This window comes from Molothrus aeneus, chromosome 14, assembly GCF_037042795.1.
Source record: "Molothrus aeneus isolate 106 chromosome 14, BPBGC_Maene_1.0, whole genome shotgun sequence".
NCBI lineage: Eukaryota > Metazoa > Chordata > Aves > Passeriformes > Icteridae > Molothrus > Molothrus aeneus.
The window spans coordinates 14,876,020-14,901,033 of record NC_089659.1 but is presented as its reverse complement, the minus strand read 5'-3'; the positions used below and the strand labels follow the sequence as shown (position 1 = coordinate 14,901,033).

General features: G+C 42.9%; 1 protein-coding gene across 1 annotated transcript in view; it reads left to right on the top strand.

Moving 5' to 3' along the window:
• BRWD3 (bromodomain and WD repeat domain containing 3) overlaps positions 1 to 24,137 on the top strand; it is a 49,816-nt gene extending 25,679 nt beyond the window's left edge. Inside the window, exons 16-40 of the mRNA XM_066559405.1 lie at positions 172 to 300; positions 700 to 925; positions 1,560 to 1,730; positions 3,262 to 3,445; positions 3,885 to 3,978; positions 4,578 to 4,727; positions 6,197 to 6,273; positions 6,734 to 6,911; positions 7,503 to 7,619; positions 8,778 to 8,885; positions 9,927 to 10,051; positions 10,260 to 10,342; positions 10,773 to 10,884; positions 11,272 to 11,333; positions 11,419 to 11,574; positions 12,257 to 12,377; positions 12,885 to 13,010; positions 13,094 to 13,175; positions 13,727 to 13,783; positions 14,121 to 14,261; positions 14,479 to 14,631; positions 15,387 to 15,550; positions 16,038 to 16,135; positions 16,580 to 16,738; positions 17,932 to 24,137. Coding sequence (XP_066415502.1) covers positions 172 to 300; positions 700 to 925; positions 1,560 to 1,730; positions 3,262 to 3,445; positions 3,885 to 3,978; positions 4,578 to 4,727; positions 6,197 to 6,273; positions 6,734 to 6,911; positions 7,503 to 7,619; positions 8,778 to 8,885; positions 9,927 to 10,051; positions 10,260 to 10,342; positions 10,773 to 10,884; positions 11,272 to 11,333; positions 11,419 to 11,574; positions 12,257 to 12,377; positions 12,885 to 13,010; positions 13,094 to 13,175; positions 13,727 to 13,783; positions 14,121 to 14,261; positions 14,479 to 14,631; positions 15,387 to 15,550; positions 16,038 to 16,135; positions 16,580 to 16,738; positions 17,932 to 18,719 — 3,861 coding nt within the window. The 3' untranslated portion in view covers positions 18,720 to 24,137. The remainder of the gene's footprint in view (positions 1 to 171; positions 301 to 699; positions 926 to 1,559; positions 1,731 to 3,261; positions 3,446 to 3,884; positions 3,979 to 4,577; positions 4,728 to 6,196; positions 6,274 to 6,733; positions 6,912 to 7,502; positions 7,620 to 8,777; positions 8,886 to 9,926; positions 10,052 to 10,259; positions 10,343 to 10,772; positions 10,885 to 11,271; positions 11,334 to 11,418; positions 11,575 to 12,256; positions 12,378 to 12,884; positions 13,011 to 13,093; positions 13,176 to 13,726; positions 13,784 to 14,120; positions 14,262 to 14,478; positions 14,632 to 15,386; positions 15,551 to 16,037; positions 16,136 to 16,579; positions 16,739 to 17,931) is intronic.
• The last annotated feature ends 877 nt before the right edge of the window (positions 24,138 to 25,014 follow it).

The window sequence follows — 25,014 nt, the reverse complement described above, 5'->3', positions numbered from 1 at the left end:
AAGTTTTACTTTGTTATTCAGTTTAACTCTAATAAATAAAAGTGTAAATCAGTCTTGAGCAAGATGAGAAATCACAGAATCAGTACGTGTTGGAGCGCAAGGGAAATGTTTGTGAAAATGCTCTTAGAGAGAGTGTCTGGTTGTGAAAGGAATTCTCTGTGCTTGGTACAGATTGAGGGCCAAGGCCACGGAGCTGTTTTTGATTGCAAGTTCTCACCAGATGGGCAGCATTTTGCCTGCACAGACTCTCATGGACATCTGCTACTATTTGGTTTTGGATGCAATAAATATTATGAAAAGGTGGGTTGAATGAATTTTAAACTCTTCCCTGTCTTGACCTGATTTTGTCTTAGGAGTATTTGTGTTACAATTTATTCCCTCAACCTGCCCCAGACAAAATAATAATTGGGTCATGGAGCAGTTGCTGTTCATCTAAATCAAAAAGATTTAGACAAGAGACTCTATAGATAGAGGAGAAAAGCATTAACTTCTCTGTCCACCTTTCTTGCCTATTTTACTGTTGAATTTCTGCATCAGGCCTTGGTAATAAACCACATTTGTGGTAGGAATCTGTTCTCTGTCATAACATTCCTTGTGCTGATCCCAAGTGTAGGAGTTGTGCTTTATGGGAGCCATTCCAGAGCAGCAAGACAGCTGCAAATGGCCATTGATTTATTTCCTGAATTGCTTTTCTTTCAGATTCCTGATCAGATGTTCTTCCACACGGATTACCGGCCCCTGATCCGGGATGCCAATAATTATGTGCTGGATGAGCAGACTCAACAGGCTCCACACCTTATGCCTCCTCCATTCCTGGTGGATGTTGATGGAAATCCTCATCCCACGAGATTCCAGAGGCTGGTGCCAGGGAGGGAAAATTGCAAGGATGAACAACTTATTCCTCAGCTGGGATATGTGGCTAATGGTATTCTGTCTGAAGCTCATGAATAATACAAGTGTGGCACAGTACTGAGCACCAGCTCCTGGGATGGTGCTGTGAGGATGTATAAATTTATGGTTTAAATTCAATATACAGGTAGAAGAGGGGGTGGGGTTATGTGTGGAATCAAATTGACTGGAGGCAAGAGTATTCCATAATCTGTGGATTTTTCCCAGGTATATGGCAGATGTTTAAAGCATTGTCTATTAACCTCTGTAACTGTGGATATGAGAAAGCAGCAGGAAAGTGAGGGTGACATGGAAAGCCAGCTTTTGTTTTTTAAAAGAGTTCTTTTTTCTTGTAGACACAAACTTTAGCAAAATGCTGATCTCCAAAAAGACCTTCCATTCTTACCTACTGAAGTATTATTTCTTTCTGCTGTTTCTAATGGCTTGTATTTATGTTCTACATGTGGTCTGGAGTTTTAGGATTTTATTGTAACTTCTCTTCTAAACTTTGCCTCCATTTATTACATGAGAGCAGAAAGCCAGCTGGTGATCAGATGTTTTGCAGAGCAGGCAAATTGTGGTGCAGAGTTTTAAATGGGATTATTTCTGTGCTCTTGGCTAATACAGAAATCCATCATTTCAACAGCATTTGTGGTTTTGTTCTTGTCAAGGTGATGGTGAGGTGGTTGAACAAGTCATCGGGCAGCAAACCAATGACCAGGATGAGAGTATCCTTGATGGAATGATCAGAGAGCTCCAGAGGGAACAAGATTTGAGACTAATTAATGAAGGAGAAACTCTTCCAAACCCTCCCCTGAACAGATCCCACTCTGTTAATGGAGGTCAGTGTCCAGCCTTATCTTCATCAGTTCCTTCCTTATCACAGGAAGGACTGATCAAAATGTTAATGTTTGTTCTGACACATTGTCTTTGAAGTTCTTTTCTCTCCTCTTCTTGTACACCCTGTTAACCCCTGTGGAGCACTGGGATGTTCTGTGGATTCCAACAGGGGAATTATAAATTTAAGGGGCAGCTGAGGGCACCCAATGGTCTAACTGGGCTGTATCTGATTGTTTGGAGTTATTAGACTGGAATTATTCCTGTTATAAACCAGTTTCCTGAAAAATAAGCATGAAGTTCACTGTGTTGTGTTGATATCAGTGCAGAGATGAAGCTTCATAACTGCAAAATGCCAAAATGAAAGCATATAATTAGGGGCTGTCAGTGGAATACAGTGTTGTGACAGACTAATGGTTTCCTGCTGCAGCACAAGGCTGAGCATCAGTGCTAATAAAATAAACATGCTGCTCTGTCTTAGTGTTTCCTTAGAAAGCTTGAGATTATTCTCCTGGTAAGTGTTCTGCTACTGTGATTTTATTTTTAATACACAGAGTGATTAAAAATTGAAACCACACTCAATGAGATGTGAGCAGCTGAGTGAGTGCAGCTGATGGGAGGGAGCAGATGCCCAGCACTGTGCTGCAAGTCAGCCTGAGCCTTGGGAGAATTCACAGCTGCTAATAAATCATTTCTAGGTTAAGTGACTGATTACATGTGTTTGAAGTAGATTTCCTGGCAAAGCTCATTAGGATTTGGATGTGGAATTGTTTGTGTTTCAATCCAAGAAGGAGTAAAAAAATATCAGGGAAAAATATGAAAATGCATTTTTGCTTTGATCTAAGTTGATATTTCAAAAAGGTTGCCTAAAAGGCAGCTTTAGCTCACACGAAGTCTTTTCTGCTGCTTAGGATATGTTGATGTGTGGTACAGTCCCAGTTCCCAGTTACTTGTGTGTCCCTATAGTTGTGCAAAGGAGTTTCCAGATATGGGTAGTGTGGAAATCAAAGCAGTTCCCTTCTAGAGCTTGCATTGATCAGTGACTTTGCCCACATGAACTGCCCATTTGAGTAATTTAATTGGAGTATGTTTAGCGTATTTAAACAGCCAGATATTTTTATATAGCTTTGCACAACCATAAATGCAATATTATCATTTGATATACAGTGTTTAAGCCTGTGGGAATTGTGAAGGAAAAGTAAGGACAGTGATGGCAGTGATTCTGTTATTATCAGCCTTTGTTTATCGATCTTTGTGCCTTTAAATTGTGGATGGGATACAGGGAAGGAATTGTTGCCTATGAGGGTGGTGAGACCCTGGCACAGGCTGGCCAGAGAAGCTGTGGCTGCCCCAGGATCCCTGGAAGTGCCCAAGGCCAGGTTGGACAGGGCTTGGAGCACGTGGGCTAGTGGAAGGTGTCCCATGGCGGAGGCTGGCACTGATCTCTAAGATCCCTCCTCATTCAACCACCCTGTGACTCCATGATTTTATTGGTGCTCCATGGAAGTGAAGAAGCCCTTTCTTTCTCTCTCCCAGCTCTTCGCAGCCCAGGCTTGGAGGTGGCCTCTCCTCCCAACGTGGGGCTGCGGCGCAGCGGGCAGATCGAGGGCGTGCGGCAGATGCACCTCAACGCGCCCCGCAGCCAGATGGCCACCGAGAGGGACCTCATGGCCTGGAGCAGGAGGGTGGTGGTCAACGAGCTCCCTCCAGGCATCAGCAAGTAAGAGGCTCAGAGTGGGATGAGACATTCAGTGCTGTAATGTGGAATGATCCTTCCATACTCCTGGGATGAGTTTTCGGCTTTGGCGCTTGGTTGGTTGGGTTGTTTGGAATATTGGGATCAGAATGGAGTTGAGAATGGTAATTCCTTCTTTTCACAATTCAGTCTTTATTCACTACTCCAAGTACTACATTTCCCTCAAGCTTTATTTAAAAAAGACTTGAAAATAATTTTAATACATTTGAAAATAATTATGGCTGCTCAGCTAACGAATTTGCTTCTTTAACTTGTGATTCCAGGAGCAAATGGGTGGATGCTGCTAGGGGTTTTTATGCACAGATTTCTTAGAACAGCACAAGTATTTTAATGTGTATATTAAGGAGGCTGTTGAGTTCCATGATGATTTAATGAGTTTAATGTGTGTTTCTTATTTAATTAGGGTCCAGGAAGAATGTCGAGCTGCCAAAGGTGAAATAGAAATCAGTTTATACACTGCTGACAAGAAGAGAAAGCCATCCCACACATTACAACGGGTGAGTTAGTGCCCTGAAAGAGACAACCTGGTTGGGAAGCAGTTCTGAGCACTGAGCAACAAAAATAAGACCAACAAAAAAACCCAAACCAATTTTATTGAATTATTTAGAAGATCAATAGTCTTAATTGTTTCTCTGGCTCACTGTCTTCTTCCTTCTGTAACTGTGATTTGGCTGTCTCTAATATCCAAATAGTGGTAAATCTCTATCCTTGGGGTTTCAGTGGTGGGAAGATGCTGGGAAAGGAAAATCGCAGAGCCACAGTGGGTTTTCAGTTTGACTTGTGGAAAACAGAGGTGCCAAACTTTTACAAGGGCTAGATTTATCTTATGCAGAGACTGCAGGAATTTTATAGAAAAGAATGGTATTTTCAATCATTTCCTTTCCAAAGACTGCTACTTTATAAAGTAGAATTTCTCTTGGACCAAGAATCAGCACCTAAAAACATCCGCAATGTGTTGGAGATAGTCTAATTCTACAAGGATTTCTTACTGCTCAGTTGTAACTGGGGTGTAACACTCAGCCACTGTCACCAGGCACCTTTTCAGTGTGTGACTGATGAGTGGCTCCCTGATGTGTCCCTGTTTGTGCCCTGGCAGAGCGAGCTGCAGGCGGGCGGCGGGCGCTCGCTGCGCAGGAACCAGCGGAAGCGGCAGCACGCGTACCAGACGCGCTCCACCATCGAGCACAGCCAGCAGGGAGCCAGCCACAACCCCTGTGCCCGCCACGAGTCTGACAGCTCCTCTGAGGTCTGAGCCTCCCTGCAGCCCCCAGCAGCTTCCCCCTTCCCAAATCCATGCTAAGGTTCCGCGTGTCTGCTGGAGGGAGGAAGTTTGTGCAGCTGAAGCTCAGTTTGAGCTGGAGCTGCCAGGACTGGGGTGGGGGGCAGTAAAAAGAGGTTTTTCAAATGTATTCGTGGCAAAAGGCAGTGTAAAAATAATATTGGCCTGTTCCAGGATGGGGATGGTCACCTCATGAACAGGGACAGCGCAGAGGGATTTGACACATTCTTTGTGTCCATCTTCAACATGGATGGTGTAGCAAGGGGGTCCCAGTGCTCTAAGCTGGTGGACCATGAGTGAGAGTGATCAACTCCCAGTCAGCCCTGAGCTTGTGTGGGGTCTGCTGCTCCAGCTGGATTCCTACAAATCAATGGGGTCTGAGAGAATGCATCCAAGAATCCTCAAATTGCTGCTGATGCTATCACAGAGCCTCTCTTGATGATTTTTTGAGCAGTCTTGGGAATCCAGAGAGGTTGTGGCAGGGACAGGACCCAGGGAATGGCTGGAGCTGTGCCAGGGCAGGCTCAGGCTGGAGATCAGGAAAAGGTTCTTCCCCCAGAGGGTGCTGGGCACTGCCCAGGCTCCCAGGACACAGCCCCAAGGCTGCCAGAGCTCCAGGAGGGTTGGGACAGCCCTGCCAGGGATGCACAGGGTGGGATTGTTGGGCAGGGCAAGGAGCTGAGCTCTCATCCTTGTGGGTCCCTTCCAGCTCAGGATATTCTGAGATTCTCCACATGGGAAGAAACACTCGGGTCATTGAGTCCCTGGGATTTGTGGTGTTCCTGTGGCATGTTAGTCTTGGAGAGTGAAGGATCATTTACCTAAATGCCAGGACAGGGTTCAAAAGTAGCTTAAAACAGCTCCTGTATTTTTGGAAACCTGAAACATTTTCAAGTAAATTTAACTGGGTTGTGTTAAACCACTTGCTATTTTGGGATTTCATGCAGCACATGGTCTGGGTCAGGACTTTGATTTCATTTTGCAGTGCTTTGATTTCATCTACAACTGTAGACTGCTTTTGAAAGAGATTGAGTATTGGTATTTATCATTGATTTTGGCAAGGGAAGGACTTAAAATATACCAGATAAATATAACTTGTTCTCCTTAAGGAAGAGAGTGAACATTGCTGCTTTGTAAAAGCATTGAAAATAGAGAAGAGCTCAAAAAGCTGGGCCCTGGGCACTAAAATCAAACACTTAAAGAACAACTCATTCTGTAGTTCTGATATAATTAAAATTCACTTTTGTTCTAAAGGAGCTATATAAGGATATATTATAATATTAATTAAGGTATAGGGAGAAATTGTGGATTTATTTCTTTGAAGCTAAACCAGCCCTTGAATGCAAAGCTTTCCTCATGTGACACAACTTGCTTGCAAACAAAAATGATACATTTTACCCTTGGCCCCAGAGTGAATCCTCTTGTTTTCACTACAGGAAGATGAGACTGTTGGCACAAGTGATGCATCCATGGATGATCCTGTGGCAGCCTGGCAGAGTGAAAGCAGTTCCAGGTACCTCCACTGGGCTCTGAACTGGGAATCCTGGTTTATTACGGGATTTAAGTAGGACAGTTGATACTGAGATACTCAGACTTCATTTTGAAGAAGTCCTGTACTTGTATTATTTGGTATTGAAGAAGTCAGAGCTGGATTTTTAGGGAAGTGCTCTAGTTCTTTAAATGTTCCATGCATTTTTTGCTGCCAGTTCTTATGAAGTCAGTCTGTGAGTCAGTGAGATAATGAGAATTGATATCAACCATAGATGTAGTTTTACTGTGAATTTCAAATTGATAAAAGAATTTACTGAAATTACAAATGAGAGAGCACTTGTTTTTCTCTAAATTCACATGATTCACAAAATTCTGTGCTAATCCTGAGCAGAACCAGGAGAGCAGGTTGAATGTGGTTCAATCCCCTGTGGTGAAAATGGAGTCTTCTGTTCTCTTTCTTACAACTTTTTTATTTTCTACAGTGATTCATCAAGTGAATATTCAGACTGGACAGCAGATGCTGGGATTAATCTGCAGCCTCCAAAGAGACAGACCAGGCAGGCAGCTCGGAAAATCTGTAGTAGTTCTGAAGATGAAAATATGAAGGGAACAAAAGGACTGGAGCCAAAGCGAAGGAAACTGAAACAGCCAAGGAAGAAGGTCAGCACGTGTAATTCTTGGTGTCTTTTGTACTTTATGAATATAAATTTAGGTTTTAGTGGTTGTTTTCCAAGTAAAATATTGTATAAATGGGCATAGAGTAAAAAAAAATATTTATAGAGATCACATTAATTGTGCTACCAGTGGTACAAAGAAATTTTACTGTTTGTTTTATTGAGCTTCCATGTTTCCCACAGGTGGTTCCTCATTTCAAATGCCAATTTTTCCTCTCAGATTTATGCTCTTCACCACAGTCAGGTTTACAACAGGGTGGTTTTGTTGTAAAATTATAATGGATCTGTATTGTATTGGTATGGTCAGATGTCTTTTTCCTGGTATTTTTTAAAGACATTTAGAATATTTATAAAAATACAATTTATTTCCTTATTATAGAACCACAGACTGGCTTGAGTTGTAGAGGTCATAAAGATCATCTTATCCCTCCCCCCAGGCATGGACATTTTAATGATTTATGAATGAATTTAGTAATTAACTGCACTCTGAATATTGTGTTGATTGCATTCTAAACTAATGCAGAAATTTAACTTCTCTATGTGACTTACTGTGTAATGTCCTGATGTGTGTGTTTAGAAAGCCAGTGGGCTGTTGTCCCTGGAAGGGGAGCCCAGTGAGGAGTGGCTGGCCCCGCAGTGGATCCTGGACACCATTCCCCGCCGCTCGCCCTTCGTGCCCCAGATGGGGGATGAGGTACTGCCCTGTCTGGCTTTGGAAAGACAGGTGTCTGCTGAGGGAGGCAGGAGCCTGCCCTGAAATGGACAATGAAAACCCCCTGCCTCCGAGTTGTCATAATTTTTAAAATTTAGGGGCTCTCAGGCAAAGATATGGGAGCAGGGATAACAGTTCTTTACTAGGGAAGAAAAAAAAAATAAAATAAACAATGCAGTAATACAAAACAACACTGTCAGAGCCAGAACAGGCCCTGCCCTCCTGTGTGTCAGGGGGTGGCACAGCCCCATTCGATGGTGGCTCAGCCCTCCTGCAGTGCCAGCTGTGGGATCCTGCACAAGGGGGGAGTTTTCCTCTGCAGCTCCAGGGCTGCTGGAGATGGGCCTGGGCTCCCTCTGGCAATGCACTGGGCAAAGGCTGCTGTGCTGTTCCAAACCTCAGATTGTATCCAGGTAGGAATGCTTGGCTCCTCCCCTGGGCGGAGCATCTCCCCATGGGATGATGGAATGTTATCAGCCATGCAGGGACACTCACTGGCCATGGACAGAAGATAATTAATGATTAATGGCCCATGAACAGAAGAGATCTCCTGCAGGGAGGATTGGCTGTGGGAGAGATAAAGAAAACTGCCCAATTACAGAAGATGACTGCTCCACCTCTGACAGATGGAATAGAATACACACTCCCATTTCCAACCTAAGACATCCTCAGCAGTTCCCACATTCCAGTCAGCAGCTCTGCTTGTTTTGGACTCTTCTACCCAGCAATATTTGCAGGGAATTGTGCTCAGGACAGGCTGAGTTTTGATAACTTTGTTAATTCCCAGGCAGTTTGTTGCTTACAGATTGATGTCTGTGTCCCTTTTTCTGCACAGGTAAATTGGGATTAACATGAAAAATCAGTTGTGCATCTTCACCTGCACATTTCTTAATGATCTCAGTTTTAAAGCACAGAGCAGGTGCCAATTTGGCTGATAGAAATATTTTTAATTAGAAGAGTGTTTTATGATGAAATAAATAAGTGTGCAATGTGTTCTCAAAGGAACAAGACCTGGTATTATGAACAGGAAGAGCACAATCATTAAAATAATTTGCTCTACTTTTCTCATTTGCTCTTTTTTTTTTCTCTTTTAATTTTCTCTCTTTTTTTTCTCTTTTTTTTTTTTTCTTCTCTTTTAAGATCATCTACTTTAGGCAAGGCCATGAAGCTTATGTGAGGGCAGTGAGGAAAGCCAAAATTTACAGTATTAACATGCAAAAACAACCATGGAACAAAATGGAACTCAGGGTAAGTTCAAGAAATACTTCAAAGAGCTGGATGTCTCTGTAATGTTAAACTGACATGAAAAACCAGCATGAAAAATGTAAAGAAAGGATTGCTTTAAAATGCTAATATCAAAGTTTTAATTGTAAATATTAAAGTTAGTTTTTATTAACACAAAGTCTTTACATCTGTTCACTTCCTGGTTTTGGATTTGATTCTCAGGGGTCTCTTTCCACACAAATTATTTTTTCCTGAACACTGAATTCATTCAGAACCCAGCACTGCAGAGCTGTTTGTGGTTCTCTCACCACTCTACAGTGACCTGAGCATTGGGGTTCTGTTTCTTGTTTTTAATGCTGTGGTAAGAAATCATGGGTAAACACCTAAATGTGTGCAGGAGTTCTCTGAAACACTGGATCTTGCTTTGGATGAGCTCCCAAGCCTTAATCCACAGTGTTGCCTTATTTTTTCCTGCTTTCCTCAGATTTCATATCAAGAGCCCATATACGTGCTCATAGTCATTTAACCATGCCAGTGGTTCTATTAATGAAAGTAATTGCTTTACTGGGGAAATACCCAGTTACCAGTCCCAGATATTCAGTGATTCCAGCTGTAATTTTCCAAGGCATCATCAATTTGTGAGGAAAAGGAAATAGCTGTTCACGTAGGATGGGCTTGACAGGACATGAACATAAAGGCTATTGTGGAATTTCCATTTTCAGAGGAAGAATTTCCTTTTTTCCCACTGTGCAAGAGTGAGGGGCACTGGGGTAGGTCAGGGAGAACCTTTGGTGTCCTTAAAACTGGGTTTGTTCCTTAGAACCTTCTTAAATAATTTGTAGGAATCCTGTTCACAAACCTGCCAAGGGAATGAGCTTCTTCATTTTTCTTTTTGAGGTGACAGTGATTGATTTTAGTATTTGGGAAAGAAAAATTAATGGGTGAAATTACCTGTGCTGTAGAGTGGAAACATACTTGGGTTTTATTAATATGTTTCACTTTAAAATGGATATTTTTGTTGTTGGCAAGGTAAAATAATGCTGTTCCATGCTTCTTGCTAACTAGGAACAAGAATTTGTGAAGACTGTAGGAATTAAATATGAAGTTGGGCCTCCCACACTCTGCTGCTTGAAGCTTGCATTCCTGGATCCAATCACAGGCAAGATGACAGGAGAATCCTTTTCCATAAAGTAAGTCACTGAATGCTGATGGCACTGTTCAAGAGCTTTCCTTGCAGTGTAGAAGCTCCCCCCTTTCTTATTTCCCCCTCCTCCTTTCTTATTTCCTGTGCAAGGCATGATGATGGCAGTAATGGTTATCCCAAAGGCATGGAATTTGAGGACTGTGCAGTTCATCTAGAACTGAAATAATAACTTTTTTTGGTCTTATTTCCTGAAGGTACCATGATATGCCAGATGTTATTGATTTCCTTGTGCTGCATCAGTTTTATAATGAAGCCAAAGAAAGGAACTGGCAAATAGGTGAGGATTTTTTTCCCCAATTCCATGTGTTTTGCACCATTTCTGCAGCTGTTTAATAGGACACGGTGTCTTTATTACATGATGTAAAGGACTATGAACACGTGATATTGTAAAGATTATTGGAAACTTTTGTTTGATGTTTGCTGCAATTCCTGTAGCAAAAAAAAAAGAGAGAAATGAGAGAAACTGTTCTAAGGGCAGTGATAGCAGGAAAATCCCCTGATTTGTTGGGATCTGAAGTGTGAGGCAGCCGTGGGTAATTCCCAGAGATGGACAAGTCCTGCCCTGAGGGCAAGGGCTCAACTCCTGTGGTGCAAAATGCAAGGATGGAAGGAGGGCATTGACAAAAGAGGGAGTTGATTCTCTAAAAGGAAATATTTAGCAGTTCTTGCTGTTGTTCTTTCTCTGAGTGCAGTGTTTGCCCTTGCAGGGGATCGATTTCGCAGTATCATTGATGATGCCTGGTGGTTTGGGACTGTGGAGAGTCAGCAGCCTTTCCAGGCAGAATATCCTGATAGTTCCTTCCAGTGCTACAGTGTCCAGTGAGTATCGCCATGTCCTGGGGCTCCTACACAACTCAGAGAACTTCAGAAATAGGATCAAGAATTAGAATCCCTTTTTCCTTTTAAATACATACCCAGACACCTTATTTATTAATTTAACTTCACATATTGTACTTCTTATTTGTTACTTACTATATATTCATTTTATAATATCTTGAGTATTTACTTAATTTTTTAATTTATTCCTAAAGCAACAATTCTGGTATAAATAGCAGTGCAATGACTGTGTAGGAGATACAAGAGGAAAATAAGGAGTTGGAATATCTGATTCCTAACTGGAGTGACCTTTTGGGTCAAATCTGGTAAAGAAAAGGTGTGTCTTTATATTCAGCTCTAACTTGTGCATTTGAATGAATTTTTTAATAGCTGGGACAACAATGAAAGAGAGAGGATGAGTCCATGGGACATGGAACCAATCCCAGAAGGAAGTAAGTGTGTGTTGGATTCCTGTCCCTGCACAAAGCAAACAGCTCTGGGGCCCTGCATTTACCCTCTGGAATTGTTCCTCTGCAGCTGCTTATCCGGAGGAGGTCGGTGCTGGGGTTCCTGTGACCCCAGAGGAGCTGACAGCTCTTCTCTACAAGCCCCAGGAGGGAGAGTGGGGGGCCCATTCCAGAGATGAAGAATGTGAACGAGTAATCCGGGGGATTGAGCAGCTTCTTTCCCTTGGTATGTTTGGAGAGAAAAGGGGGAAGGATTAACAATAGCAGGGAGGTGGCACAGGACTGGGGAGTAGGTGGGATGGAGTGCTGGGACTTGAAATGTACTCAACTAAATTACTGAAAAGAGCCTTTTAAATTTCATATTTCAGTTTCCAAGCTAAATTCCCTTTTTTTCTGGGGCTTCACCTGATTTCCTTCAGTGGAGCTTCCCAGTGGGTCATATCTAAAGGTGAAAGAGCAAAACAATAATTAAACCACTCAAAACCAACCAACAAATCATCACTAAATACCCTCACCCCCAAATTCCTTGTAACTGGTTTGTAACCATTTAATAGCACACTGTGCTTTAAATTCTGCCTCTGTTTACACCCAGGGCATGTGTGTGTTCTTACTCAGTGTTGCACACTGTAGTATTCCTGTTGTAAGTGCAAATGCCTCGTTCCTTTCAGTCAGATTGGCTGTTGGCACACAAATCTCAGATGTGATACTTAAACAAAAAGTGCTTTTTCAAGAGCAGGAATAGATGGTACAAGAGGAGGAACCCTGCCCTGTGGGTAGTGACATTCTCAGCTGTAGATCTGCGTTGCTTTTGCTGAATTCTTCGAAAGAAACCCCAGAAACCATTAAAAGGAATCTTGGTGGAACATCCCTTGGAGGCATCTAAATCATTGTGGTCTTTTGTCTTGCAGACATTTCTAATCCCTTTGCTGTTCCAGTGGACCTTAGTGCCTATCCCATGTATTGCACTGTTGTTGCTTATCCAACTGACCTCACCACCATCAGGAGGAGGCTTGAAAACAGGTTTTATAGGTGAGTTTGGGTTTGTAGCTGACATTTATTGCTTTTATTATTATGTGGAGCTGAATGCTGTTTTAAGTCCCTTCAGCAACTGCAGAAGATCAGATTGGCTTTGGGCAAAGTGAGTCTTCCTGAATAACAAATTCTCCTGGCCGTGTTGTTAAGGCAAAAGCTGCTGTAGCTGGATCTGGAGTGTTGGTTGAACACCCTGAGCCTGGCTCTGTGTTGGAGGCAGAACATGTTTGCTTTGTTTCCATCCCTGCTGCCTTTGAGCAGGGGCTTTGCTTGTGTTACACTTGCCAGAAGGGGATTGAATGATGCTGGAAACTGGAAATCTTGGTTTTCCCAGTTAATTTGGGAATAAATAATGTCCTGTTCTTATTTTCCCCTTTGAGGACAACCTGTTTCTGTTTGATCTGAATTCCCAATTCCATTTTTTACCAAAGAATCCTACTGAGCATGGAAGAAAAATAACACCTTCCTCTCCATCCCATTCCTTAAATGTTGTGTATTTTTCAGGAGAATCTCTGCCCTGATGTGGGAGGTAAGATACATTGAACACAATGCCAGGACTTTCAACGAGCCAGACAGCCCCATAGTCAAGGCAGCCAAAATTGTGACAGATGTCCTGCTCCGCTTCATTGGGTGAGTTTGGACCTCACAGACCCCACAGCTCCAATTCCTGGGATCCTTCATTGTGTTCCTTGGTTTTTGTCATTGTCCTGCAGAGATCAGAGCTGTACTGACATATTAGAAATCTACAACAAGGTGAAAGCAGAAGACCTGAGCAGTACTGATGAGGAAGAGGAGGTAAGATAATTTCCTTCCTTTTTAAAATTCAGCACATGAAAGAAAATTTATTTTTGTTGAGTCTTTATTTTATGGGTAATTGCACTGAGATTTGGAGATGAGGCTGTTCAGGCTCACCTGAGACAATAAGCTCCCTGAAGTAAAAATGCTTCTTGGAACTGCCTGTCTTTAATCTTCTCTCAGTACATGATGTTTTGTGGGAAGGATGAGTAATGAGGGGAGCTGGGAAGTGGAGCTGTTACTCAGTCAGAAGGACAACAGCTCTCCATTGTCAACGAGGCAGCAGAGCTGATTTTCTTATGTAATTCTGTGTCATTTCCCATCAGTTGATCCCTGGAGTGAAATGTCAGGTAGAATCCAGGGTGGATATCACTGCCTTGAGCTGCTTCCCTCTCCTGACACCTTCTCCCTGCCCTTCAGTGCAGTTTGAAATGTGCTGTAGTTCCTGTTGCCAATTGCCCTATGGTTGTTGTTGGCTGGTTTTTAACCCTTTTTCCATGGCTGAGGGTTTTCCAGACCTGCCTGTGTGTGATCATTCCCTTTGCCTTTAGGTGGCAGAAGTGGATGTGGATTCAGATGCTCCAGGCACTTCCTCTGGGAAGAGACGAGTGAGTAAAATTTCTGCTGTGGTCATTTTTTTAAATTTGATTTTAAAGAAAATATCTCCAGCAGTCAAATTTCGATGCAACTGATAAATATAGCAAGGCTGGAGCTGAAATATTGCAGGTTCTCATGGGTTTGAGAATTCTATATGTCCAGAAAAGGCAAATTTGTTTGATTTGTCTAATTTGCATATTGCTGTGCCATCAGCTCTGCTTTAATCTTCCTGGATTTCTGTTTTTAATTGGGTAATGCTTTAATTGCAGAATGCTGGGAGATTAGTGGGAACTTCAAGGGAACAGTGTGAATATTGTGATACCATCTGTAATGCCTGTTTCCCTGCAGGTGAGACGAAGGGTGAAGAGGCAGCCCACGAAAGCCAGTGCTGATGCTTGGAAGGAGCAGTGCCAGCAGCTCTTAAACCTGATTTATGAACGAGAGGACTCAGAGCCTTTCAGGCAGCCTGTTGATCTCTTCTCTTACCCTGTAAGTGCAGCTTCCACTCCCAGAATTGCTCCTCCTTTGGCAGAACTTCCATGCTGGGCATGGCTCTGTCCTCTCCCTTTATGAGCTGATGTTTTCAGGGAATTACCTGCAACAGCTCTGAAAGTAAACTAATGACTTGGGCCACTGGATGAACGCTGAGGTGATGTTACTGCTGTAGGATTTGAGAGCTTTGATGTCCTCTTGTGTGTTCTCACAGGATTATCGAGATATTGTAGACACTCCCATGGACTTCAGCACTGTGAAAGAAACCTTGGAAGCAGGAAACTACACCAGTCCCTTGGAATTCTACAAAGATATTCGTTTAATATTCTGCAACTCTAAAGCTTACACTCCTAATAAGAAGTCTCGTGTAAGTAATAAATTTTAATGCCTGTTTTTTTAACAAAGACCTTGGCCCTACATGAATAAAACACATGAAATAAGGTCTGAAGAGCAAAGCACTGCTTGGTGTAATAAAAATAACCAGGATACACCAATTCTGTGGTTATAAACTTGCTTTGCCTGCTCTTCCAGATGACTTCTAACATCCATTTTCATCTGGGACGATGGTTGCAGGTGTTCCTTGCAATATTTGTAACTGGTCACCAGTTGCTTTTATTTTTTCAATAATTTATCCCTGTAAACAAGGCTATCAGCTTGATAACTGCACATATTGTGGATGAGGCTACACAAAGGCAAGGCTTAGAAAGAGGACAGGAAAGTGGTTTAAAGATTTTGACATCTAGTTCACCAGGGATGTGAACTGTGCAAAAACAAAGATGAGGAAATGTGAAATCCAGTTGTTTTTCCCTTGGTATTCAAGTTATCTTAAGTCCTGTTTCCATGTTTCATGGGGATTGACAAAGGGGACAGTAATCCAGAAATCCATTTTCCTTCAACTCTGGAAATACTTTGTACTGTTACTAAATCCTTTTAAGAAAACACTTTCTGTTGCAAGAATACACATGGCCCATGGAAGGAAATATTCTGTAAAGAGCCTCATAGTGGAACATCAGTGTAAATTTTTTATTTGTGCTACAAAGTCTGGACATCTCTGTGATGTTTTTTTGATTGATCTTGAAGTTATTCAACTCTAATAAGCCTGACCATTTTCCCTCACTGCAGATTTACAGCATGACCCTTCGACTCTCTGCCTTATTTGAGAATCACATGAAAAACATCATCTCTGAGTACAAGTCAGCAATGCAATGCCAGAAGAGGAGAAGACCTCGGTACCGAAAACGGCTGAGGAGCAGCAGCAGCTCCCCCTCAACCAGCAGAGCATCCAGGTAAAGCAGGCATGGGGAGCCTGGCTGGCACTGCCATTCCAGAGGAACGGGTAGATGTGCTTTTGGGAATAACCAGCAGCAGTGTTGCTCATTTCCTGATGAACTTGCTCTTTTGGGAGATAAAATCATGCTCAATTTGTAGTTTCTAATTCTGGTAAGTGAAAGATGATGTGGTTACAAGTGTTCCCTCTGGAGGAAATGAAAGATCAGCTGTCTCTTTACCTTTTGGCTGTTGAAAAAATGTTGTGTAACACTTCACTGCCTTCATCTGATACATTATCTAAGTAAACTGACTGTTGGTTTTAAAAGGGGGGATAAAACCTTGTTCCTGCAAACTCCTATACCTTTAGCAAACAGCACCATGGTGTAACTATTTTTAGTGTTATCACACCTGGAAGAAGGGATCACTTTGCAGGAGAAATCAGTTTTGTATTTGAGTCTGTGGTGATAACAGATTTTTCTCTTTGGGGTATTCTATATTTTGCAGCCCAAAAGGGAAACAGAAGCAGGTGAAGATTCAACCTAAACCCAACCAAAATACCTCACTGCCCCTGACCAGGACTAACTCTTCAGTCTCATCTCATGGTGAGGAAATCCAGCCTTTCTCTTAGAGCAGCTTGTCTGTGCAGGTTGAGTCATGTCCTCATGAGGCACATGCAAAACCTGCCTGCTGAAGGAACACAGTCCTGAAATGTGTTGTCTGTAGGTTGTTTTAGCTGAGTTTGGCTGTTGGGCAGTCCTGGGGAAGGATCAGGGAATTGGGAGCCTGGGTCTGGCTGTGATAAGAATTATTCCAGTGACAAAAGCCCAGACTTCTTGTGTATGGGCCTCTCTCGTACAGCAGCGAAGGATAATTAATTAAATTAATCCTACTTGGGGTTACACTCAGGAGGAATCTGTCTTTCCATGGCTGCAGAGCAGCTTGGTGAGATTACCCTGACTTGGGCTGTTGACAGAACCTCCCCAGATACAGCCCTGTAAACAGAGCATAAAAATCACCCTTGTCCCCTTGTGGTGTCCTGTCTGAAGTTTCAGATACAGCAGAAGAACCTCTGGGTTCAGCCACTGGTGAAGAGCTGGAGGGTCAACCATCTTCATCAGGTTCAAATGCACAGAGCCGGAGTGGAAATGCCATAGACCCAGGGAAAAGCAGACCAGTCAGGAGCAAATCTACACCAGTGAAACAAGGTGAGAAATAATAATTCTGTGCTGTGGCAAACTGGTTTCACTAGGGATGAAAGATCTTGCTTCTGTCTGATGTTTATTGCCTCAGTGTAGCATTGTTTATATTCCTAAACCATACCAAAAAATTGAATTTACTTTGCTCCTTTACTCTGTGGTGTCTTGTCTGAGGTATGGAATGCAGACGATTCCATGTACACCTTAAAAAGTCCTTTAAAACTTTAAAGTCCTTTAAAATCCTTCCAGTTGGAAAACTTGATTGCACTTAAACTCCTACAGTTCCTTCAGGAGTTACAGACAGCAAACAAACCAAGAGAATCCCCATCCCAAAACCTTCGCCTTTATTAATCAAGCTGAAACCAAAGATGAAAAAAAATTACAAAAATATTTAAGTATTTTTCTCACATGCAGAACAAAGTAGTTGTGATTAGAAGGGAAACAGTTCAGGTGTGGTAATCTGGGGGATGAGTTACTCAGAGTTCCCACCAAGGTGGGCACTACATGGGCATTTCCTGAACCCTGGAGCCTTTCCCAAGTCCACACTCCTGTGCTGTAGCAGTGCTGGATGCTGCAGGTGAGCTTTTCCTGTCCTAAAGAAGATATTTAATCCTCATTGTCACATTCATAACCCTGAAAACATGGAGGATTTTGGGTCCCAAGCCAGCAAGATTTAAGGTGTTCAGCAATCCCTGTGAGCTTTCTTGTGTCATTGACTTTCTTGAATTATTCTTTCCATTAATATTCTCTGGACTAAGCCTTTTGAGAACATGCATTTGATAGGGAATAAATGCTGCTTGCACAATGTTATTTTTGTGTATGTATAGTTTTGAAATGGATTTTAGAGGTTTCCTGCCTTGGCACCCCAGGTAGGATTCACCTGGCTGAGTTTTAGATGTTTGTGTCCAACCTGGTCACTCCAGGCTCCTATTTTTGCCTGGATCTTCACTGAACTCTTGCTCAGGAGAGTTTGCAGTCATTGCTTCCAGGTAAAAACTGTGTTTACTTTGGTAGATTTTCCTCTTAGAGCACCTGCTTGTGTCCACAGCACTTGAAGGGTGAGTAATTCCCAGTGGATCATCCCTGAGCACACCTCAGAGACAGCTGAAGAGAATCCCAAAGGCAACTGAGGCAAATCCCACTTTTTGTGTCCTGTTTGGCTGTGGTGTGATGTTGATGGGTTATTTTGTTATTTTGCTTAGATCACTCTCCTGATGGGCCCCTCACCAATGGGGATGGCAGAGAACCCCGGGCAGGAGTCAAGAGGAAGCTGCTGAGCGCCTCAGAAGAGGATGAGCACCTGGAGGAGGCGGAGGAGGAGGAGGAAAAGAAGAGAGAATTAAAGGAAAAGTCTGGTTTGTCTTCATCAGAAAGTGGGGAATCGGGATCCAGCTCCAGCTCTGACAGCAGAAGTGGCTCTGATTCCGACTCGGAATCAACCTCCAGGACAGACCAGGATTACATCGACGGCGACCACGACTACAGCAAAGTTGTGCAATCCAAAAAACCCAAACGCAAAATCAAACGGAAACTCACCGGGGGCAAACGGAATTGGCAGGGCCGAGGCACAGGGAGGAGGGGCAGATGGGGCAGGTGGGGCAGGTGGAGCAGAGGGGGACGAGGGGGCAGAGGTGGAAGAGGCTGCGGCAGAGGAAGAGGCGGCGGCCGGGGAGGAAGGAGAGGCCGAGGAGGCCGAGGGGCCTCACGAGGAGCCACCAGAGCGAAACGCGCCCGGCTCGCCGACGATGAGTTTGAAAACCTCTTTGGGGGACAGTTTGGGGAGAACGTGTTTGGAGGGAGGTTCAGCCGACCCCCTCGGATCAAAACCAGGAACGAGGGCAGGAGGACTGTCCTGTACAACGATGACTCCGACAATGACAATTTTGTGCACACCGAGGATCCTTTGAACCTTGGTACTTCCAGGTCAGGCAGGGTGCGGAAAATGACAGAAAAAGCCAGGGTCAGCCATCTCATGGGATGGAATTATTGACAGATGGAAAACTTTGGAACAATTTTAAAAGAACTTCAATGGCCTTCTACTGCAGGGATTTTACCAGAAATTCTACCAAGCAAGTTGTGCGGGGACTCCACTCACGTTTCACAGTGGTGCTTTTCCATCCTGTCAGTTTGTGTTTGTTTTAAAGCTTCAGATCTCCACACGTCATTGGTCAAAACAAGCCTTAGTCATTAGGCCTTAAATTACAGAAATTCTTCCCCACACACTACAAGTTCATCACATTACAGAGGCTTCCAGCTTCTCAGTAAGAACATGACATTTTCGAGTCACGCTTATGACTTCTCTCCCTCGTTTTGTTTTTGTATTATAGAAATAGCACCTTCTTACAGAGTTTTTATGTGGTTTCTGCCATAAATCCTTAGACACAGTAATAATTATAACTTTTGCACAATACACCAATCCTAAAGGCAGCTATAAAATGTTTACAGTTTCTATATTGTAAGAAGGATCTGGATTATTTTAATCTTCCCAGGCCAAACGTTGATGGAATTGTGCTGAACTGAAGTATGTTCATACTACAGTTTTGGGGGTCCTGATGTGCTTTCTATCGGTTCTTTATCCGTGTAAAAACAGTGACAAAGGGTTGGTGCCTTGTAAATATGTAGCAAACCTTTGATGTGGTGTGTCCTATGTGTGCATTAACTTTATTAAAAAGAGAATACTTGAGAAGTATGAATATCTAGACAAAAGGTGCCAAATGCAAAAGTTACTTGCATCTATTTTCTTTTTGTCCTCTCATATTTTTATAGTATTAATCGAGATCGTGCAGCTAAAGGGGTGACTTCAACATTTGAAAGGTTCCTCCTCTTCAAAGCATGATTTTTAATAGTAGCTCAGCTACCTCTTATTTACAACTACTGGAAACTGAAAAGAAAATAGATGCTGTTATTCAGAGCATGGTGAAGAAGAGGCGAGAAGGAGCGTAGAGGGGTGGAAGTTGTGAGTAGCTGTATCTTCCTTGTGTTGCCACCCTGAAAACAACTGCAGTGGTTCTCAGAGATGTTTGGGGCAGGTGGGGATTTGCTTGTGCCAAGAGGCTGCTTGGCCCCACTGCCCCGTGCTCCACGGAAATGTGGTTTGGGCCCGCTGGCCCCTTGGAGGTGCTGAGGGAGCTGTCGTCCCCCCAGACTGACTCTTGTGTCTCAAGCTTCCAGAAGAGAATTCCTGTTGCACTGTGCTCTTGTTGTCCTGGGAAATGCTGACTTGAAACCCTCTGGCAGTGGTAGTGCAGTTGGTGAGGAGATCCCTGCTCTGGCTCCTCGGCGACCTCGGCGGTGGCATGGGCTGAGCTGGAGGTGAGCGGCCTCTTCCTTCCTTCCTGGGCTCTCCTGGAATAGATGTGGGATTCCAATTTCCTCCCCTTGTCTGACAGTTCAGAGCCAGGTTACAGAGAGAACAAGTCAGAACAGACTACAAAGTTCCAGTGGAGTTTTTCAAGGTTTTTAGGTTTTTTTAAGCTTTCATCCAATATCCTGAAGTTCTTCTGTGCACAGCTTGGTCAATAATTCTGGAAAACCTCAGGCAGCAAAGAGTGACCCATGTATATTCTCAGATGCAGAAGGAATTTAATTTTTGACTTTCTATATTAAGCACTAGCTATTTTATCTCGCTTTCCAAAAAAAAAAAAAAATCCTAGTTAGATGCAAAAATGACTTGAAAATAAAAAAAGCAGAGGTTTAGTTTTGTGATGGAGGAGAGTATATCCTAAATTGCTCATTAATATGAGTTTATGGTACAGTACAAAACCCACACTTTTAATTTTGTAAGGAATGTTTGGAATCAGCTGTAATCCATTGCTAGACTTGATTTGGTTTTTGATGGGGGGTGGGGAAAAAAACAAGTGGAGAGGCTCTCCTAGTTCTGTATTGGGCTTTAAAGTATAAACACCTGTCCTATCATCTCTCTCATATATCTGTATATATACACACATTTATATTGATAAGAAATGTATTATTTGTTTGACTGATTGGTCTTTTTACATATGGTAACCAGGAATAGCATGTATGCATCAGTCCATAGTTGGAATCATATCCCTTAGATCAGTCCTGTGAGCTAATGTAAACACTATGGGTTCTATCCTAAAGCCTGAAAAGCTTGAAATGCAAAAGAAATGCTTTTTTCCTCTATTTCTGACTGGCCGAAAATCCACTTATTCCTTATTTATTTTGTGTAGTGGTCGGGGAGAGAGAAACCACAGGGATTCCAGAGAAATCATTTTATAAGTTGGTGTATTTTAGCAGCAGTTAGAGTAAGATTAAATATGTTCTTAACTGTATCTTTTCTCTGTACTGTGAAGATACCAGTGAAGCATCACTTTGCTGTGGCGTAAGTATTACTGTGTCCCATGACTGAGCTAGAGCAGGGGGTGCTGGGACAGCAGAATTTAGTGTAAAAATTGAAAAAAAAAGCTTCTTTTTCTTTGTGCATGAAAACCTTTTATAAGCATGACAAATAACTTGGGTTTAGAGCTGTTATTTTTGCTTGGATTTGTGTCTGGATTCTTTCTCTGAGTTGGGCAGTTCATTTTTCATAGTTCTGTGGAAATAATTACACTTCCATAGGCACTTGGATGCTCTCATATCCCAAATCCTATCAGGAGCCACTTACAGGTGTGGTAAACTTAGGATAAGCCCACCAGGTTATCCAGGTGCATCAGAAGCAGGATTTAAAGTGATTTAAACCAACCAAAAGCTGAGCTGTGGGCAGGCTGCAGAGTCAGGAATGTGCTGTCTTTCCTTGCACTCCCAACAAAAACCTCCAGACTCTGCCTAGGGAATGGGATTTAAGGTCTGATTGTGAATGGGGTTCCTGAGGGTGAGCAGGCAGGCCAGGAGCTCCTCGGCTCTGCAGATGTTTGGGCATTGGTGCCTCTGTTCCCTTGAGATGTCCCACTGGCAGATCCAATGCTGAGCTGCTGGGACACCTCAGGGCCCTTGGGGACACCCTGGGAAAGGCTCCAGGCCCCCACACTCCATCCTGCAGAGACAGGGCTGAAATCCTGGGTGTGTTTGCTCTCAGCATCTCCCAGCTCCAATCCAGTGTCCCTGCAGCTCCCCTTTCTCTCCAGACCACGGCATGGATGGCAGAGCTTGTTTGGCAGTAGTGAGGTGCTGTTGTCTTGGATATTAGGGAGTTTTTTTTCATGGAAAGAGTGGTCAGGCAGTGGAAGAGGCTGCCCAGGGAGGTGACAGAGTCACCATCCACGAACTGAGCACATGTGGCCCTTGGTGGTCCAGTGGCCATGATGGGATGTGGTTGTAGGTTGGACTTGATGATCTTGGAGCCTTTTCCAACCTTAATAATTCCATTGTTCAGCCCAGACTTCACCTGGTTTTTATTTTCTCCATCACCATTTATTTTCCTCTTTGCCATGCCCCACCTCTGTCCTGTAGTTTCCCTTTATAGACTATTTATTTATTCTCTTGGAAACTTCGGGTATCATGATGAATTTTATTTCAGCTGCCAGGCTGTTAGGTTTAATCCAAACCTTTCTGTCGGTGCTTGAACTCGGATGAATTTGGGCAGTTTTATCCCTCGTCCCTCTTTCCATCACTCCTTTCTCCATCAGCCAAGAAGAGGCCACCCCCTAATCCCAATCACCCCCACCCTGCAGACACAAAAACTAAAAAAAACTGGGGAGAAATAATTCTTGGAGTATTTTTGGCTGCTTCAAATTCTGCATCCTCTTTGCATAGTTTCATTTTCCTGGAATGTTTTCCTCAGTGTCCATCTCAGCTGCTCCTCCTGTGGGGAAGCAGAAGGGCTGAATAGTTCAGAGAGCATGGAAAGGAACTGGCACCAGGGGTGTAGCGGAGAGTTTTTAATTAATGTTAAAAATTAAAATATTTGGAGGCTCTCTTGACTCCCAAAAGCAAGATGACCCTTGCAAAGCATTTGGATCTATCAGGAATTTCTCTGTGCTTCAAATAACAGAATATTAGTGTAAAAAAATCATTTTAAATCACTGATTTTTGATAAAAACTTGATTCATTCCATCTTTGAGTGGTGAACACCAGGGAAAAGTGAACAGCTGTAGGTTTGAGGATGTTGTGTCCTGATATCTGGAGCGTCCTGTCATGAATTCCATGGGTTAAAAACGTCTTTGTGTGTTTACATGTCTTAATTTTATCTTTTATTTAAAAAACATCCTGCAGAGTTTTATAAAATACTGATGATTTCCTGAAGGAGCAGTTAACCCTCCAAGGCTAACTCTATATTTAATAGGTAGGGAGCTGTTGTTGTGTTCTTACAATGTGTATTATAGCAAATCCCTGCGCATGAGTGACAGAGACTTTTCAACTCTTCAATATATCCGAGGTTTACACATGGTAAAAAAAAACTCCTTTATGTACAGTAAGTAACAGCCTGCAAAATTTAGTCTAAAAACTCGTCTTTTTTTAGTCTTAGAAATGCAAAAACCTGTTGGAAGCTTGTATATTTCTACTACGTTGTGTTCGGCCCACAGCAAACTCACACAACTGTGCTATGAATCCCTGAAAAATTTAGATTTCCAGTGGGAATTGCTGTCACAGCCTTAACTCTAGTGTTCTAAAAATGGTGCTGAAATACATTTTTGTGTGTGGATGTGGGTACCTGATGCGAGTCTGTGAGACTTCCAAGGCAAACCAAGCACTTGGAGTTACTACTCCTGCTAGTAACTTCAGCCACGCTGGGGAGCTGGCAAATGTGTAAATAGTTGGGAAATAATTCCACCAGTGGGAAATCAGGAGCAGTTCCTGGGTTTGGGGGTTTTCACTGGCAAGCACTGCGGATCTTCCTGGGTTTGGGTCTGTGAGGAGCTGTTTTGGGGGAGGGGGGTGAAATCCTGCCAGGATATTTGCAGGTAAAATCCAAATCTGCAGTTTCTCTTCCTAAAATTCTTCCTCAGAGAGTGGTGGCTGCTCGGGTGTGCTCAGAACTCAATGTCTGAGGATTATTTTTCTGTAGAAATATTAATTCAGGCTCTTCATTCCTCCATGAGTCATTAGAGCAGATTTCATGTAGAAATACCACTTGATGTCAGAGCAAAATTCACATGATTTAGGGTCTCCAGGTCGTGTTCTGGATTTAAAATACTCCAAAAATGCACAAAACTATTAGAATTATGTCTACTTTCTATATTATTTTTTTTCAGGTGATATTTATGCCCATATCTTCACATCCGCTATCTCAGGTCCCTTTAATGAATACTTCAGGGATTTTGATGCCACATGTTGGCAGACCAAATGTAATATTTATATGCAATGAGCTGTTAGTTTTTTGTATTGTACAAATGTAAATTTGTAAAGATTTTTTTCTAGAGTTTTTTTGAAGTCACTGATGTAATCTAGGATGTTTCATTTTCCAGCTGTGGGATTGTCTTAATAAAAAAAATAAAAAGAGAAACTCTTACTTGGTTTTGCATTGCTTCCTGAGTAGCTGACAAATTAAAAGGTTTAAAAAAAAATTTTTAAAAATGTAGGTTAAATGGAGGTTTTAATGTAAAAAAAAAATTGCTTCTTGATGCAACTGGCTAATTTTATAGTTTTAATTTGAAGTTTTATAAACTGGATTTAGAAATTTTATTTATAAATGGATAGAGAAGCTTTTATACACTGTGATGGTCTTGAGCAGGATGGGATGGAGACCCTCACTCCAATCACCATCCAATCTGGCTCTAAAATCCCATTTTTCTGGGAAAGAAGGGTAGAAGTAGCTAATAGTTTCTTGGAAAAAGAAGGGGAATATGCCTGAAAGTGCTGTGAAATGGCTAAAAATGCCATGAAAGGAGCAGAGGAGGAGGAGGAGGCTCTGGGCGAGGTCCCTCAGCCACTGTGGGACCCGGGTGGGTTCAGGTGGTGACAGCTCCAGAGGAAGGTTGTACCTGTTACCTAAGGCTTATTTCATGGGAAACAAGGAATTGCTCCTCTGCTCTTGCCCTTGATAAACAGCAGTGATAAGATTGTTTAAACAGGGATTTTGGGGGTGGATGGGGCTGGGTTTGTGTAGAGCTGCTGGGGGGGGGGATCTGCGCTTGGCCGGGGGCAGGTGCTGACAATAAATACATGGAATAAATAGTCTCAGCAGGAATTTCTTCCTGGAAAGGGTGGCCAGGCATTGGAAGGAGCTGCCCAGGGAGGTGCTGGAGTCCTCACCCCTGGAGGTGTCCAAGGAAGGACTGGAAGTGGCACTCAGTGCTCTGGGCTGGGGACAAGATGGGCATCAGGCACAGGTTGGACTCGGTGGTCTGGGAGGCCTTTTCCAGCATTAATGATTCTGGGATTCTGTC